This window comes from Dendronephthya gigantea, unplaced genomic scaffold, assembly GCF_004324835.1.
Source record: "Dendronephthya gigantea isolate DGI-Jeju-01 unplaced genomic scaffold, DenGig_1.0 000024F, whole genome shotgun sequence".
Classification (NCBI taxonomy): Eukaryota; Metazoa; Cnidaria; class Anthozoa; order Malacalcyonacea; family Nephtheidae; genus Dendronephthya; species Dendronephthya gigantea.
Window position 1 is genome coordinate 1,156,724 of NW_021163034.1, and position 16,675 is coordinate 1,173,398.

At 38.6% G+C, this 16,675-nt stretch overlaps 1 protein-coding gene across 1 annotated transcript; it reads left to right on the plus strand.

The window, feature by feature from the left end:
- Positions 1–590: 590 nt before the first annotated feature.
- On the plus strand, positions 591–14,964 carry LOC114522835 (WD repeat-containing protein 49-like). Its single transcript, XM_028543590.1, has 30 exons — positions 591–1,133; positions 1,513–1,603; positions 1,765–1,977; positions 2,063–2,097; positions 3,117–3,186; positions 3,486–3,539; positions 3,669–3,777; positions 4,010–4,097; positions 4,800–4,933; positions 8,044–8,142; positions 8,610–8,712; positions 8,847–8,911; positions 9,249–9,397; positions 9,723–9,860; positions 9,977–10,072; positions 10,166–10,234; positions 10,565–10,660; positions 10,754–10,869; positions 10,987–11,059; positions 11,130–11,300; positions 11,398–11,514; positions 11,595–11,714; positions 12,033–12,093; positions 12,266–12,403; positions 12,578–12,729; positions 12,838–12,909; positions 13,020–13,158; positions 13,292–13,413; positions 13,744–13,888; positions 14,457–14,964. Exons 1-30 carry the CDS (start codon positions 1,054–1,056, stop codon positions 14,687–14,689), a joined length of 3,348 nt encoding a protein of 1,115 aa, XP_028399391.1. The 5' UTR covers positions 591–1,053; the 3' UTR covers positions 14,690–14,964.
- The last annotated feature ends 1,711 nt before the right edge of the window (positions 14,965–16,675 follow it).

A 16,675-nucleotide genomic window follows, 5' to 3' on the forward strand; every position in this document is an offset into this window, starting at 1 on the left:
TGATGGCCTCGCGTTTCTTCTGCCTTTCCTCGTTACGTCTTGCATGAACTTCCTCTCTTTTCGCCCGGTCAGCTCTATCTTGTTCCTCAAGCTTTCGTATTTCCTTCGAGCTAAGCTGTCTGTCTTCGTCCTTGTCGTTCTTATCGTCTCCAAAGTTCAATCCTTTGCTCACAGAATCCGTGACGGAATTAAGTTTGCTCGTAAACACAGTTTTCGCGATGGAGTCCATCTTTGTTTTGACGTATTCTAGGTAATCAGCGATTCTAATACAAGCACTAACTTGCATTTCCGGTGACCGGTTGGAATTGGCAATGGTGGGTTGTGGACTTGTGGGTGGGTGACCACTGGAAGGGGCGTTCTCCCAAGCTGAGAGTTCATGGAAAGGTAATCGTAAATGAGATTTTCTACGTAATCAAGGAGCAGCATGGTAGCGTCTTCACATGTAACCTCAAACGTGCTATTATAAAGCCTAAAACAACTGCCTATTTTCTTCTTTATTTTCTAAACTTCTCTCCTGATGAAAGTTCTCAGGTCGAAACGTCGAGGTTAGATTGAAAGTTTAATCATCTCAATTTTATTCACCTGTTATACTGCATTTGATGCGATTTTCCACGTTTACAATTACAAATCCATGAATATTAAATCGAGATAGGGGAGATGCGATTTTTCAGAATTTTTACTGCACGCTGTAGTGCATGAACATCGGGTAATATGATTTGTATGTCTTTTTACGAAACCTCCATATGGTTTAGGACTTTCTGCAATGGTGGTCTTAAACGCATCAGGAGGGGCTGAAAGGGGTCCGTCCGTCAAACTCCGTCTGGCCCTCTCATCTGACACTACCGGGCATTTCGTCTGTAAAAATCCAGTGATAAAACCTCCGGCAAACCACGGCATTTCCTTGACAACGGATCACTGCCGGTGGCATTATCAGACATTATCATCTAGCGTAAACAACTTCACTCGAAATAAGTTTGGTTTTCTTAACATTAAAGAGCTAGTTTCACTGATTGTAGATCAAATTGGATTATGTTGCGCTTATAGCACATAAAAATGGGAAATCCTTCTGTCGAAGGAAAAGCATCAAACGATGTTGCAAATAGCCAATGGAGACCTGAGGATGAATACAAACAGTTGAGTTTATAATGAATATATACAACAAATAATATATATATTTTTTATATTACTATTCTTCAATGATATTTTCTTGCATTTTTAATGGCAGGGGAGATGTAGAGGTCACTTTGAACCTTTTAGTGTAGGGTTGTAGCCTGTAGGTCTTGTAGGAAGGGGTAATGGGGTGTCATCAAGGTATCTTCAGGTCAGGAAACAATTTAAAAAGGCCCTGAAGAATTTCTCTGTTGAAACCAGCTTGATTTGAATCTCCAATTGTGAGGACTGTTTCCATGTAAGAAGGTTGCTTGTTTCTTGTCTTTCCCCTTAAATGCAGCTGAAAAGGAAGTATATATGTTATATATTAATTAAATTATTTATTAATTGTTTATTTTCTAGAAATAAGGCCAATGTAACAAGCTTTGGCAAATTGAAATTGCTTAGCAGATTAACTATAAAGGAACTCAGAAGAATACAAAAATCATTCCCTGTATGTTCATATGCAATTCTATATTCATCAGTTTAATATATTAAATTTATGAAAATGCTCATGTTAACTGGGATTTTGCAAACAGAATGAGTAAGGCATCCCCTGCTCCATTCTCCAACTCCAGTAACCACCTTAGTTACATAGTCCCTTCCATTTGCAAGATAACTCTGCTGGATACGGTGGAACCAAAACGAGACGTGGAACAATTTTGTGAGCTGTTGTCTGGCATTGTGAGCGATGGAAGTGAGGCTGAATATCGGGAGCTGTTTGACATCATTGATACGGATAAAGAGGGCTTTGTGGACTGGGATAAGTTTTGCTCTCACATGCAACGTGACTATCAGGAGAAAGATGACAGACTGAAAACTACCCAGGTTGGTTGGTGAATGGAAAATATTCAATGCAAAGAAGTGTGATCTGAATCAGAAATATCTGCACTGATTTCTTGCTTTGTTCTAGGTTCCACAGTGGAGGGAAATGAAATATATCAATAGGTAATTTGATGTAAAAATTGTTTGCAATTCATCCACTCATGAATCATATTGAAAATTGCCATTGAAGTTGTTCCAAGTCTTTAGCAAGAAGATAAACACTCTAAGTCAATTTTTTTAAATTATTAGATTTTTTACATAAATCTTTTTATATTTAGCCTTAAGTCTTAAAATTTCAACAACAAATAGCATTTTTCAACAGCTTCACATTTATATATAGCACAATGTCAATGCCAAGAGTCTTGTAAAGAGCATGTTTCTCCGCAAAACAAACACGCCAGCGTACTGTATGTATATAAAATTTTGAGAAATTAATAAGTGTTAAAAGCACATTACAAAACAAACACTGTATTTTGTAAATCTATCATTAAACCAGGCACAGATTCAAAAACAAATCACCTGTTTTTGGGCCGCAATGGTTTCCATTTTGGTCTTGAAGCTAGATGACCATTGACATGTTTTCGATTCCTTTTTCGGCTTTGAATTTTCACATTCGCTACAAATGCATAACTCACTTGCACTTGGTGGGACAGACGTTTTGGAATGCCAATGATAAAAAACAGTTGTAAAAACTATTCGAAATTATCGAAAATTGAAACTTTAACTTGTTGAAACGTCGTCAACACGTTTTGCAAGCCGTGAACATTACGCTTTTATGAATTCGCTTTTTTTGTCGATCCACGTCTTTTTTGGGCGCCGTTCTGACTCGCCAGCCTTTTCTTCTTGCCGCCATTCGCGCCACGGCGCCACTCGTGCCTTCTTGGCGCCACTCGTGCCTTCTAGGCGCCATGTACGCTTTTTGGCGCCATTTAAGCATATTATTTTATCCACGCTATTACTAAAGTCTATAGCAGGAAAAAGCATGCATACTAAATAACTAAAATCACTAGAATTTCAAAGTTTGGTTGTGGATGCGAATAAATAGCCCGAGAAAGAATATACTGAATAATATAGCCATGTAAACCTTTAAAATTTTGTGCACCATCGCATTTTCTTTCATTGAATTTTCTCAAACCTTTTAGTCCACATAAGGAGAGTATTCAAAAGATAACAATGTTAATGAATCCCCCGAGATATGTCACCGTTAGTAAGGTAAGTTAGGTAGGTCAAACAGTCGAACCTGCGCTTAAGATCTTCCTTAGGAAATTAATTGGGAGTTTCCACTGGTAGTAACAATGTCTAATGTACATAATCAAGTCTTTGTGTTCAACTGCTGCCCCATGCAAACGTATCATTGAAATACATAGAACACATAAGAAGTTTAATTGTAATAAATTCAGCTTGCCCGGTTGGTGATTCAGAGTGGCAACATCACATATACATTCAATATACACACCTGAGTCTAGCTTTGCATTATCACTATAATAAAATCATTTTATACCTTATACCAGGAGGGTGTCGCTGTTATTTGGAACCTAAATATGAAACCATTTAGAACAAACCGGGTGAGTACTAGCAAGGTGGTGGTCGAGTTTGATGTTGCTTCACAACCGTTTCATTACATTTCTTCGACGCTTTTACCTAATCTTTAAGGTAATGAAAATTTAGTAGTTGAAGAACGATTGTTTTTCCAGGTTGCCACAGAACAAGATGAAGTCAAGCAAAGAGATCTGTGGATCACTGATTTCATTCCAATGCAGAACACTTATAAGTTGGTGCTAGCTTTAACGAGCAAAGAAATTGGTAAGCGTTAGTGCTATAATATTGTTTCATCATCCCTTTTGCGTTCAACGTATCTGAAATCCTAAATCATGTTGCCATTTCTATCCACGCAGGCAGTGTGCATGTTTAGTTTAGGCAATTTTCCCCCGAGACTTGTATGATGTGCCTGTTGTTTTCAACTTGGACTGATTTGTAGGTACGAGAAGATTGGAAATATAACAATAATAAATCTACTATTTTCCGTTCATTTCAGCAATTTATGATTTGAGTTCGAAGTCGGAGTTTCTATGTCAATATCGGATACGTGGCTTGAAATCCACTCCAATCTCGTTGAATTTCTGGTGAGTTTTCTCTTCATAATTTTGGCTGCATGTTTACATGTGCAAAACTCCCTAGCCTGCAACGCAGACTATATATTGGGGTATATATAGTCTGTGTTGCAGGCTAAAAACTCCCCGGCTAAGGTCGAGCTGTAACAAACCTTATTCCCAAGGCATTTTCGTTTTTGTCCGAGCTGTAACGTTTTTTTTGTCGCAATAATGTGACTGTTCGTCCCAGAAGATTTGACACTGAACTATATATTAGTTGATCGCACTGTATTGTGCCTAACGAAGGGCCTGGTATTGTATTACAGAGTAACTTTTTACATCGATAAATTCAAATTTATGACCGTGGCTAGAGACTTAATTGTGTGTGTATATGTGTGTGGAGGGTGTATATTCATATATTCGCTTAAGCCCGACTGATTTTATTTTACGCTATAGTTCCTACGGTATATAAACATGAATATATGAATATATGCAATCATGTGTAGGACATGTGTGTGTGTGTGTGTGTGTATGTGTGGAGCTGAAAGGGCCGAGGTAACCCCCATATCCCTATAGGAAGCGAGAGATTGGCGATCATTCTGTCACCGCGAGTGATGACTTCACTGCCCATTATTTCAAGTTTCGACAACTTTGTCCTGACAGTGTTCCACCTTAACTATCATAAAAGGAATCCAATTAAACAACGGTGTTGATTTTGTTAACATAACTCTATAGGTCTAATCCTGAGCAACCGAACGAGTCGATTCTGGTATTTGGTGACGTGGCCGGCTGTGTTCATGCTCTGATATTTTGTGAATCTACCATATCTTTGTTTGACCGACCATCTCAGGCTAATGCCAACCAACAAGGTATGATTTTGGGTTCATGAAAGTTAATCTTAAATCTTCCCTCCTATGTTGTATATCTCTACTTCTGTAATAGATTAGATAGTGCTTCGTCTTAGAATACCGCGTTAAAAATCAATTTTCTTAAAAAACCAAAGTCTTACCGTGTAAAAATATTTTAAATCACCTCGTGAGTAACAGAAACAAGAACAAGCTAGCATATAGTTACGCGATCAGTTAAAATACAAAGCTCGACTAATATGAATTCTTGCAGGTAAAAAACAGTTATACAAACGCATTCGATAAAAACCATGAACATATCAAATTAAGTATATATATGATCTCGGGCAAACCTTCCTGAGAATGATATACTGTATATTCTATTTCTGTGAACTAAATGTGTTCGACAAATACAAATATGGACTGACTTCCACAATGAAATTGATGGAATGAATCAAGTATTTTTTTCCTGTCGTTTTATTTGACCCCGTCAAAATCGTCCACATTTAAGCAGTCATTTCAGTTATTTGTTTGTGACTAATTGCGATCGACCTGTATAGAATTATACCCAAAAAATATAACAACAAAGCAATTTTTTCCCGTTTTTATTTTGAAGGTAAATCAGTTATATTCATTAATCAATTAAACGCGTTATCATTGAATGTATATATGCTGTGATCATTAAGTATATCTTGAGTCTAAATCAGATGAAGTCTACACTAGATATTTGGAGTTTCCTTTGTATTTTCGATTACTGAAAAAACGTAGTCCATTAAAACAGTTCGGATCGTTTTAAAAATGGGCATAAACCTTCCAAGATATGTGATTGGGGCTGCAACTCCAGACGCAAAATTTTCCATTGACCCAAGCATGTACCTTGGCTGTACGATCTCCTCGTGACCAGCTGACGGTCGCTCTACCAGTCCCAGATCCAATACTTAGGCCTCCTGAGCTGTGATCACGCGCACTTAAGGTGACATACTTGGCATTGGAGGGTACAGGGTAGTAGAAATCTCGCTTCTTTCCCCAAACACCGTCGCTTTTGATATTCCCTTCGCCTATTGGTGTACTCCTTGCTTGTACTTGGATGGTCCCCACGATGTAGAGCAGCAAAACCACGGCAATGATAGACTTCTCAACCATTTTTCCAGACGATGCACAAAATTGATGGAAAATTTCTTCGATATAACTTGACTGATTCTTTTGCAGACTCACTGTAGCCAAAGATGACCAAACAATTGAACGAAAAAATCTTACCGGTTCTTAAGTAAGCGTGCATTGCGCATTTCGTGAACAACATGCAGTACATTGCTAAAACGGAACACGAATATAGGTAATTCACAAAAGAATCGGAAATCCTTTTCATCCCGTGTTCCTTCCTTAAATAAATATTTGTGTTATTCATTGCATTTCCAGAATACCGCTCGGGAACGTGCACGAATACAAACCTAGGATTAGGACTTGATGTCGGTCAATGTTGTAGGTTGGGGTTTTTAGATATTATGTAGTAAAACTTATAAGGATCTTTTATATAATAAGGGCTGCAGCGGTTCTTTACTCCAGTCGGTCTGCGGTAAGCGTCAAGATATTTGTATTGCCAGTTACTGTATGTCTTGACACTATAATGTTGTCTGTGACTCAGTATCAAGAAAAGCAATATTGGAAATAATGCTTGCTGTCCAGCTCGCTAACCAAACATTTCCAAACTTTTAGAGCGTTCCAAATTTTAAAAGTCGATTGATGATAGCAATACCGTAGTCCCTCGCTAACTCGAACTCCCAAGGGGAAAGAAAAATTGTTCGAGTTACCGGGGTTCGAGTTAACCAGAGTTGGTGTCAGATTACGTTTAATATAAGTAATACAATAAGGTATAAAATCCAATCGAATCATTCTTCAAGAGATATGCTACCAATATGAATGGTCACCGAGATTGGACGACGTTTTAAAATTAAAAAGAACGAAAGAATACAAAAGGAACTAAAAAAGCTAGATCAATAACGGTGTGGCACTACAGGAGATCTTTTAAAATTTAAAATCAATTATACATTTATACACGGATTAACTTGTTGTTATTTCGATAGTTTCCAGTTGTCAAAATGCTACTGATCTTCTCACATTTTAAAGTTTGCTGATCTATATGATTCGAAACCAAAGTTCGAGTTAATTAACCAGATATATTTGATCAAGGGAAAACAAAATTTGTTCGAATTAGCGGGGAGTTCGAGTACTTTAAGCGAGTTCGAGTTAAGCGCGGAGTAAATTACTAAAAACACTGTCAAATTCAGGGGGAATTGGATTTAGTTCGAGTTAAGCGAGTTCGAGTTAGCGGGGGACTACTGTTCTAGTTAAATTTCAGGGCGTTCAGTAATTGGTGGAGGGGGTGTGGAGCTGTCACAGTCACATCCAGTTAAATCAATGCAGTCGGTCTCAAACTGATTGTGAAAATACCATGACCGTGGTTGATTCACAGAGGCCGCTAGCTAATTAAACTTTAGCCCCATTTACACTACACTGGATTTATTGGCACGGCACGGCTAAAATGGGTACCCGTGCCCACTTCATCCGTGCCCGGCCTTCGTTTTGGTAGCCTGAGCACTAGCAAATTTGGGCACGGGTACCCATTTTAGCCGTGCCGTGCCGATAAATTGACTGTAGTGTAAACGGGGCTTTTACTTCATGTTGCGAGCGAAATTAGAGTACCGCCACAGTCATTTGGACTCTTGTGTTTAAACCGCTTCTTGTGAGAGGGAGGCCGAATCAAACCATATGTCACTGAACTATTTCACCATAGTTTTTGAGACAGCCCAGGTATATTTGTATATGCATGTCGATCGCAATTCGCGCCTGTATTCACCTTTCGCTCAAATTCATTTATTGTGAGATCTCAATTGCGGTGATTTAGTACATTAAGTACCTCTAGTTAAGACAAGTTCGATATGCAACTCTTGAAATGATCACTTACCCCATTTTTTCCCTCCCCCGTCTGAGACACTTTTTGAGGAGGTCACTGCCGTTAGGCAGATGATGTTTGGTCGTCTTTTTTATTCAATTCCGTGGCTCCTATTTATCGCCCTGCAACTACAGAAATCATCTGCGTAAACAGCGCCCATGCAACTAGTGTTAAATCATTTTAGACATCACCTTAATTGTGGACATCGACGATATCGTCAAGGGTCATTATAAAAACTGCCGCTATGCCTACCATAATGGACACACGGAATGGACCAGGCAAGGTAAACGAAATCTCAGGCAAGGCAACGTTTAGTGAGAAGTCTAGTCTATATGCAAATGAAATTGGAAAGAATTTGACAATCCTTCCTCTTTGTAATTTCTCATATCTTAATATAATATACTTTTCCTTAATTTATATTTCCCATTTTAAGAAATTAAATTAACACAGCGTATCCTTACGACCTTCACAAGAAACCTTGATTAAAAACATGCCATGCTAGGGTTTCGACAGGACGAAAAATTGCCCGTATTTGTTTGTTTTATTACTGCTCATGCAAGGAATTCTGACCACTAAATACCCCATACATATAGGCAACGAAACTTGCTTGACGAAGTTTCGTGCATGAAAGGAACGTGCGAGGATAGATATCTTCGTCCGCGTGTGTGTGTGTGGATATACAGAAGCAGGTACAGAGAGAGATTCGTTCATGATGGAGGTGCTCATAAGTCGTCTTATTTTACTTGACAGTGATGTACACGAGTTTGTTGGATTGTTTTATATCATGTGCGACGAACTACAAGAACGCTCTTGTCTTGGGATGGATGGAGAAGACTAAATGCACTATGAGAACGTATGGCTCATATCTTTTGAATTCTCCCAGAAAATCATATATTCCCGTCTACCAGATCAGCACCTGCCTGCAATACTGTAAATCATTGAGGATATCTCAGTTTGATTTTCATCTTTTAACTTTTATATTTCCAGGACCGTGTTCAAAATCTCACAAGGTGTTAACGCTTTTGATTACAACGAAAAATTGAACCTAATAGGTACTGTAGCCCCGTTTACACTACACTCAATTTATTGGTACGGCACGGCTCGAATTGGTACCCGTGCCTATACCATCCGTGCCCGGCCTTTGTTTTAGTAGCCTGAGCACTAGTAAAATGGGCACTGGTACCCATTTTAGCCGTGCCGTGCCAATAAGTTAAGTGTAGTGTAAACGGGGCTTGTGCTGGGACGTTTTTGCTTTACTGCGAATAATAGCTAACACGATTTGTCTTGTCGGGAGAGGTGTGATGTGTTTCCTCAAGTAGACTGGCACCAAAGCTAATTAGCTATTTCCAGTACGTTGAGTGAGTACATTGATATTTTTCTCCCCGCTAGCCACGGCAGGAGTGAATCATCACGTGCTTCTATGGAATCCCTACGTCATTTCCAAGGCAGTCGGAGTGCTTCGTGGTCACATGCAAAGTGTCGTTGCTGTCAAGTTTATTGAGTCACGTGGACAGACGATCAGCCTTTCCAAGGACAAGGCATGGCTCTAAACATATTTAGTACTTTAAAACTAGGCTTTGCAAATTACAATCCAATGTGCATTTTGTATGATGTTGGCACACAAGAAGCAATTGAATATGTTAATCATGCAGCGATTCACGATCTGTGATGAGTTCTTCTTTGTTTACGGTTTTGAAATTAGCGTTGTCGTTTGGTAAGCCAGTCAGTCGTTGGTTTGTCCGTCAAGCAGCTATTATTAGTAGGCAATCCGGTAGTCCAAAACGGTCGTACAAAATGCTAGTCGTATGTGAGATAATGCATGGCAGGAAACTCTGATGATAGTTTTTTTTCTATAACTCCAAGGTCCTCCGTGTCTGGGATACTCACTTACAAGTCTGTCTCCAACGTCTGTCCGGTGTCTTTCCTAAAGGACCAGAGGTCTCGACTGTGATGTTCTTTGATGAAGAGAGAAGTACCTTATTGACTGCTTTCAATCACCGTGTAAGTCCAATCACGTTAAATCTTCGTTTTGTACGATTTGGTGTTTCACCTGTGCTTCTCTCGAGCAAACTAGAAATTTTACCTTGAAAATTTCACTCTCACTGCTTCCGTCTTAGCTTTCAATGATGGTTATGAAACCAGAGGTGAAGGATCGTATTGTAAGTCACGATCATCCAGTGATTGCTGCGATCTATAACAGGAAATTCAACCAAGTAAGGCACGGTTAATTTTTGTAGTCACTCAATTCCTCCTTTGTTTGGACAAATGGGTCGTCAAGACAATGTTGCTTTTATTTTGTGTCTTAGGTTGTGAGCGCTTGTGTAGGTTCAGTTGTCACAATGTGGATGATTGATACTGGACAGAAGGTTAAACAGGTATGATAGATAACATGGTAATGGCGCTGTGGTATACGGTATTTGTGTGGCATGGTATATAAATATATTATGGTATGGTATGGTATGGTAAATGGTTTTCGTGGAATGATTTGATATATGTTGTGCATAGTATGTGACTATGCATTCTTATGATATTTTATGGTTTTGTACAATATGCATATGTGGTATGGTATGTTATAGTGTTGTGATTTATAAGTGGTGTGGTATGGTTTAGTATGCCTGTATGGTATGTCGAGATGTGGTATACCATTTGCATATGGTATATTGGTATGCTTTGGTATGAACCTATGAATATTTTTACCACTGTAGTTTAAGAATGTCCACGGGGAATCTGAAATAACAACGATAACACAAGATGCCAGTGAAACGAGACTTTTCACAGGAAGTGCAGATGGAACGGTCAAGGTATGCATAAATCATTCAAGTGTTACAGTCACTGCATCTCTTTGGACGTTATTTGTAAATTCCCCACCCCCCCAAAAATTTCCAATCATGTAGATTTGGGATTTCAACGGACATTGCCATCACGTATTAGTGGTTGGAGATGGTCATCCTTGCGACATCACCGAGGTTTTACCCTTAAAACGAATGATCTTAGTTGTTGGCTGGGACAGGTACGTTCAAGTCGATTTCTGCTGTCAACGGGTTCATTGATAATTTTTAAATTTAATTTTATGGACCATTTCAGTCAAACTTTACTACCAAATACTCGGTATTTTCTTTCAACTTAGAACGTTGTGTGTGTTTCGAGACAACCAGCTGACGTCGTACTATGTCCACCCGTCTGATTGGAAAGGACGACAGGTAATTTTAGGGCAAGAGCTTTTTCTCCTAAACTTGCTAAAACCTAACTGGGGTTATTCTCTCTCCTCAGGAGCACCAGGACGACATTCAGTGCATGGCGTTTACTGGACCGCACACCCTCGCCACGGCCAGTTACGATGGGGAACTGGTGCTCTGGAACACGAGTTCTGAACAAGCATTCAGGCATCTCAATTGTAAGGCACGCAAGGCCGCGCGTAACAACAGACGGTTGAGAAGACTGGTAAGATGTTTGAGAGAAATTTGGCGAAGACAATACAGAGGGAAGATACAAAAAAGCTTGTATCTTTTAAAATAAATTTTATCTTTTTCCGTTATAGGAACAAAGTGGTAGTGCATTGCAAAGATCACGTGATACACCCCAGGTTGCCTTGACACCAAATGACGCCATCCGAGATGACGTGTCAAGTGTGTCTGCTACCGCAGAGGATGGTCAGGTAAATTATCAATAGTCACATAGATGAAAACGAAAACTGGTTTTTACTTGGTGAACACATTGTCTTTTTTTCACCTGCAGGATGAAAACGAGGCAAATCTCGGTTACTTTGTGAACAAATTAATATTCCTTGACAACCGTCCACCTTCTTCCGCTCCTGACAAAGATGTAAATCTCGTGTCGTGTGGTGCAAGCGGCTGGGTATGTCTCACTGATCTGTTAATAAAGCTGGATAGCTTTCTTATCATTCACTGACGCTATGTTATTCATCGTCAGACAAAGAAACGGCTTTCATTACTAAGACATTCCTAGTATATTTTATTTCATGCTCTTCCAATATGCATCAAGCGTTCGCTTGGAATGGAAGTTCTCATTTTTTATGGACAGGTTGTAGGACACTTTTACAACATTTTGAGTGATAGTTAAAATCTAAATCAGTCGTTTATCTAATCACAGGTCGCTTTGACGAGTTAGAGCAAGATATCAATTATAAACGCCATTCCTATTTTTGTATGCCAGGTTCGTTTCTGGAACACAAATCGCTATGTGCTTGTTGGCGAGTTCATTGCTCACGAACAAGGTAAGAGTAACCAGGAGTCCGGGCGTTTAACGACGGAATATATCCTAGGGATTACGCGTACGTCAATGTTGTATCAAGGATGACCTGAATAACGTCAGTTTTGTAAATATATTTCCACCAACAATTTGTTGCATCACAGAATCATCTACTAATCTTCTTATATCTTCTACAGCTGGCGCGATCACAATGGCCGTTGATACAAGTTGTCGTTACTTGGCAACGGGCGATGGCGACGGATTTGTCAAAGTTTGGCGCATTTCCGAGTACATCGTTGATATCAACGATGAACTACCTCTAACCAAAAAGCCACGTAAGCCAAGTATTTTTAAGTACGATCGAGGAAGTGAAATATTGAACTCACAATGCTTTATGTATAAACTGTGACCAATGTTTTAGTGGCCTGACATGTACCCCCACCTCTTACCTTGGGGAAATGGGGGAGGGTGACAGCTTAAAATACAAATCATGTCTCAATTGTTTTTAGCTTTGCATAAACAATTTCAACCTCATTTCGACTCCATTACAAGCATCGAGATTCTTGAAAGATTTGACAGAATGTTATTGCTCTCTTCGTCGAGCGATTGCTCCGTTGCATTATGGGATATCCATGGTAGACAACTCGGTGTGTTTGGCCAGGTAATGTCCTCACATCACTCTATACTCATGGATAGATTAAATCTCATATCATGATAAATCTGCCATTGACGTCGTTTAAATGGAAGGTAAATTGTATTTTATACCCAGGAGGAACATTGGAAAATAGACGACTTGCCGATTGATTTACCTGAAAGTGACAATGAGATTGACTCGGCCGAGGTAATAAATATTCACGAAGCACGCGTTGTAAGCGTTGTAGCCATCCCAACCGTTGTAACATTTGAGGCAATTTCGTATATCCAATCTTTTCCGTCCTAAATTTATTCCAGGACGATGATGATGAGTTTGACGTCGTGGACAAGAACGATGCCTTTCATGGAACCAAAGAACATTCAGGTCTCGAGGTAAAAATTCCTGAAACGTGGGACCCAAATTTCACCGTGTCAACTTGGGACCACAGCATATTGGGTAAATATTGTGTCTACAAATGCAAACCTTTGAATTGAATCCAATCCTTCCAACAGCTTGTTCATTAACTTGGAGGACTTTTCAAGAAGTCTGATATGGACATTCTCAGAATTTGCTTTTCTCTCGTCCCCAGGCAAAGCATACAGCGAACCGCGAAAGCAAAAACGTCAGCGTCAGCAACCTCAGACGAGAGAAAATAAACCAATTGATCGTCAACAAGAAAAGCACTGTGTTCCAACTGGATTATCCTACAGTGTAAGTAGAAATAGGATTACTCAATACCAGGATTGATAAAGTTGATAAAGTTCTGTTTACCATTGTGAGGTAAACTTTTAAATTGGTCCCTTTAATGTTTCCAACAACATATCAGTTGTCTATAGATATTCCAACTGTGAGAGTATCCTCGTAACTGTACAATCTCTAGGTATTATGCGACTTCAAAGTCAATCTATTGTAAGTCATGAGTTTTTTCGACGCCAGTTTTTAACGTAGAGTATCGACACTCACAGAGTGGTTTTTAAAAGCTCCATACTTCCTCTCTTAGCCTGCAAGAAGGCTTAACGCTGATTATTTGTTAAATTGTAGACTTTGGAAACGAAAGAGCTGTCATCGGTTCAAAGTCTTAATAAACCTGACTTTGTCAGCAATCCCTCGAAATATTTCAGTGACGACTTTATGAGCAGCCGAAGAGGGTCACCGATTGTTGATGTTACACAACCTATTACTGAAAGTAAGCCACTAAGATTCCACTACCAGGTACCCCCTGGGGGCGGTTGTTCGAAAGGTGTTTAGCTTAAACGGTGGATAAGCAAAAGGTTAAAAATACTCTCATAGATTTTGTGAATGACTGAACCTGCATCATGCATTAAATATGTACTTCCATATTTTAGCTCATTTGTCCAATAAATAGATAATTTTGTTTTCCATTTTTAACTTATGCACCGTTTAAGCCAAATGCCTTCCAAACAACCGGCCCCAGGCGAGTAAAATCGTTTGCCGTTAGTCGGAGTAAAATACTGCACGACCTGGCACTTTGCAATGCATGGGTGGTAAATTTGTCCGCTGTAAGACGGAATTTAGTTGGAGATACCTGCGTGCCTCAAACAACGGTGAAATAAGTATTGCCATAATTTGCTAACGCTTTGCGTGTTGTAACTGTTTTTCTTTGTGAGTTGTAACAAGGGGCGATTATATGACAGTACTTCCCCCATATTCCAAATGAGTTTATGATATAAACAACACAAAACCAGTTTATTTTCACAAGTAACCTTTCTCAATTTTCTACTCTGTTTTTTCAGCTATAAGCATGCGTTATGACGAGAAAAACTTGTTCCCAAAATACATCCTCGAGATGGAAGCGAAGATGAAAGCAACACACGCGATAGCCTCGCGTGGGTCGCGCGCGAACACACGTGCAGGTGCGAGTACTCGATCCAAGCCCTCGCCTTCGCAAGATGCTGGAAAAACAGTACATTTTAAACCTCAAAGAAGGAAGCTATCACCACACACGGAAACACCCATCGAAGATTGAGAAACATAAAGTTTCTCCGAAACTCAGAAATTGTTTAACTGTACATATGAATATGGTATTATAATCTCCACGGTATAAGAAATATATACAGTGGGCCTACACAAGTTTGTACGTATAGATGTTCGTAATATAATACATAGATTAACTTATTTTTATTGGACATACATAGCACCATTTCCAACATCTAAAATATGTCACCTGCTCATCATAATTATTATAATTTATGCTGAATTTGGTATTTTACCGCAGAATAAAGATTGCGGGCGTTTGCATAATTTTGGCATTCCATTCTCGATTTTGTAGCGTCGAAACTCTCAAGTTCTGCATATTTTTGCAATCATTTTAATGTCGAATTTTCTTTGAAATTTGTGGTTTAAATTTGCTTTTAAACCAAAATACGAGATAAACAACGTTCTGGCAAAACGCTAGGTGAGTTTTAGAATGTATTTTCGCTGCAATTTGGTTGTTCTTTGCGACGTATAGCGCATAAATATGAATCTAGCTTTTTGTTTATCTAATTTTGGTACATATTTCTTAACGTATGTAAGTTGCAACACTCTTTGAAGTTAGGAACGTTGTTTTTTATCAGTCTTAACTTCTATACAGTCCTAATGTTGTGGGAGATTTTAAGATATCGTCTTTAAGGTTTTAATTTCTGTGGGTTTCTACACTAAAGAAACTTCGTAGGCCTACTGTTCAAACATGTATTGTGGTCAATACGAATGCATCTTTAATTCATAGATGTGATAACTCTGATGTGATTTGATAGTCCTTTGTTATACATTTTATTAACACTGTGTTTTAGGGCACACAGTTTTGTAGTCAGCTAAAACAACATATATTGGCAAAATTTAACACTGAATTTTCAAAAACCTACGATTTATATATTTGATCGCTGTTGTGAAATTAATTGCCTCACAATTGCCGTAATTAGCGCAAGTAATCTTTACCGAGTTATTTCTTTATGTTTTATAGTCTTACATATAAAATGAAGTTTTACTTGGCTCTAACAGTCTTCTCACTAGTTGTCTATGAAGGTAAATGACCATTTTTTTTAAATTTTTGAAATTATTATTAAAATTATTTGAAGTGGTCTCAATTTCCTATACCAGCAGATGTAGGTACATTAACTCTTGTGTTGAATAAACATATATTTGTTTGTTTAGGGCTGGCACTCAGTTGCTATACATGTGTGAATGGAAGGTTAGACGAGTGTCTGAAAAGCAACCAGACTTGTGTTAAAGGTATGGATAAATGTTTTAGCATGCAAAAAGAAGCATTAGATGGTGGCTATCGTTACACCAAAATGTGCGCCGATGAATGGTATTGTGAACGAAATGATGCAGCATGCGATGACCTGGACGAACCAGAATATAGTTACATGGAATGCAATGTTGGCTGTTGTACAGACCACCTCTGCAATGGTGCAGAAGGTAACCTATTTCGATACTCGTTATGGTTAATACCGGCCATACTGGTTGCTGGGTACCAACTACTACAATTTGTTTAACATTGAGTTTCGTAAATAGCTGTTGTTGGAAAGAAATGTTATGTGACTGACAAAATCAGATAGTTGTTCAGATTTATATCATTCGTAAGAACTGCTTGTATCAATTATATATTTGTACAGTTAGAATAACGTTAGATGCACACTTAGTTTTGTATCTGTATAAATGTATTGAGCTAACTCATTCAATTTAACATTTATCGCTACGTAGACATATTGAGTAAAAAATACTGGAATCAATTTTCCTAAAGGATTTGTGAAAAGGAAAATGTAATAGGAGTGTTTCAATGGCCATTGAAAGAAAACATTGGTGCATAAGATGCCTGATTTTTGAGGCATTTATATGAATTGCATGTGATATGTGAATCTTCAATGGATATCACAGAAATACAACTTAATCATACACTAAATGAGAGTTCAACACTGAACTCTGAGTAAGTTGAAAAAAAACTATCCTAAAAGCCTAAAGATAGAGTGAT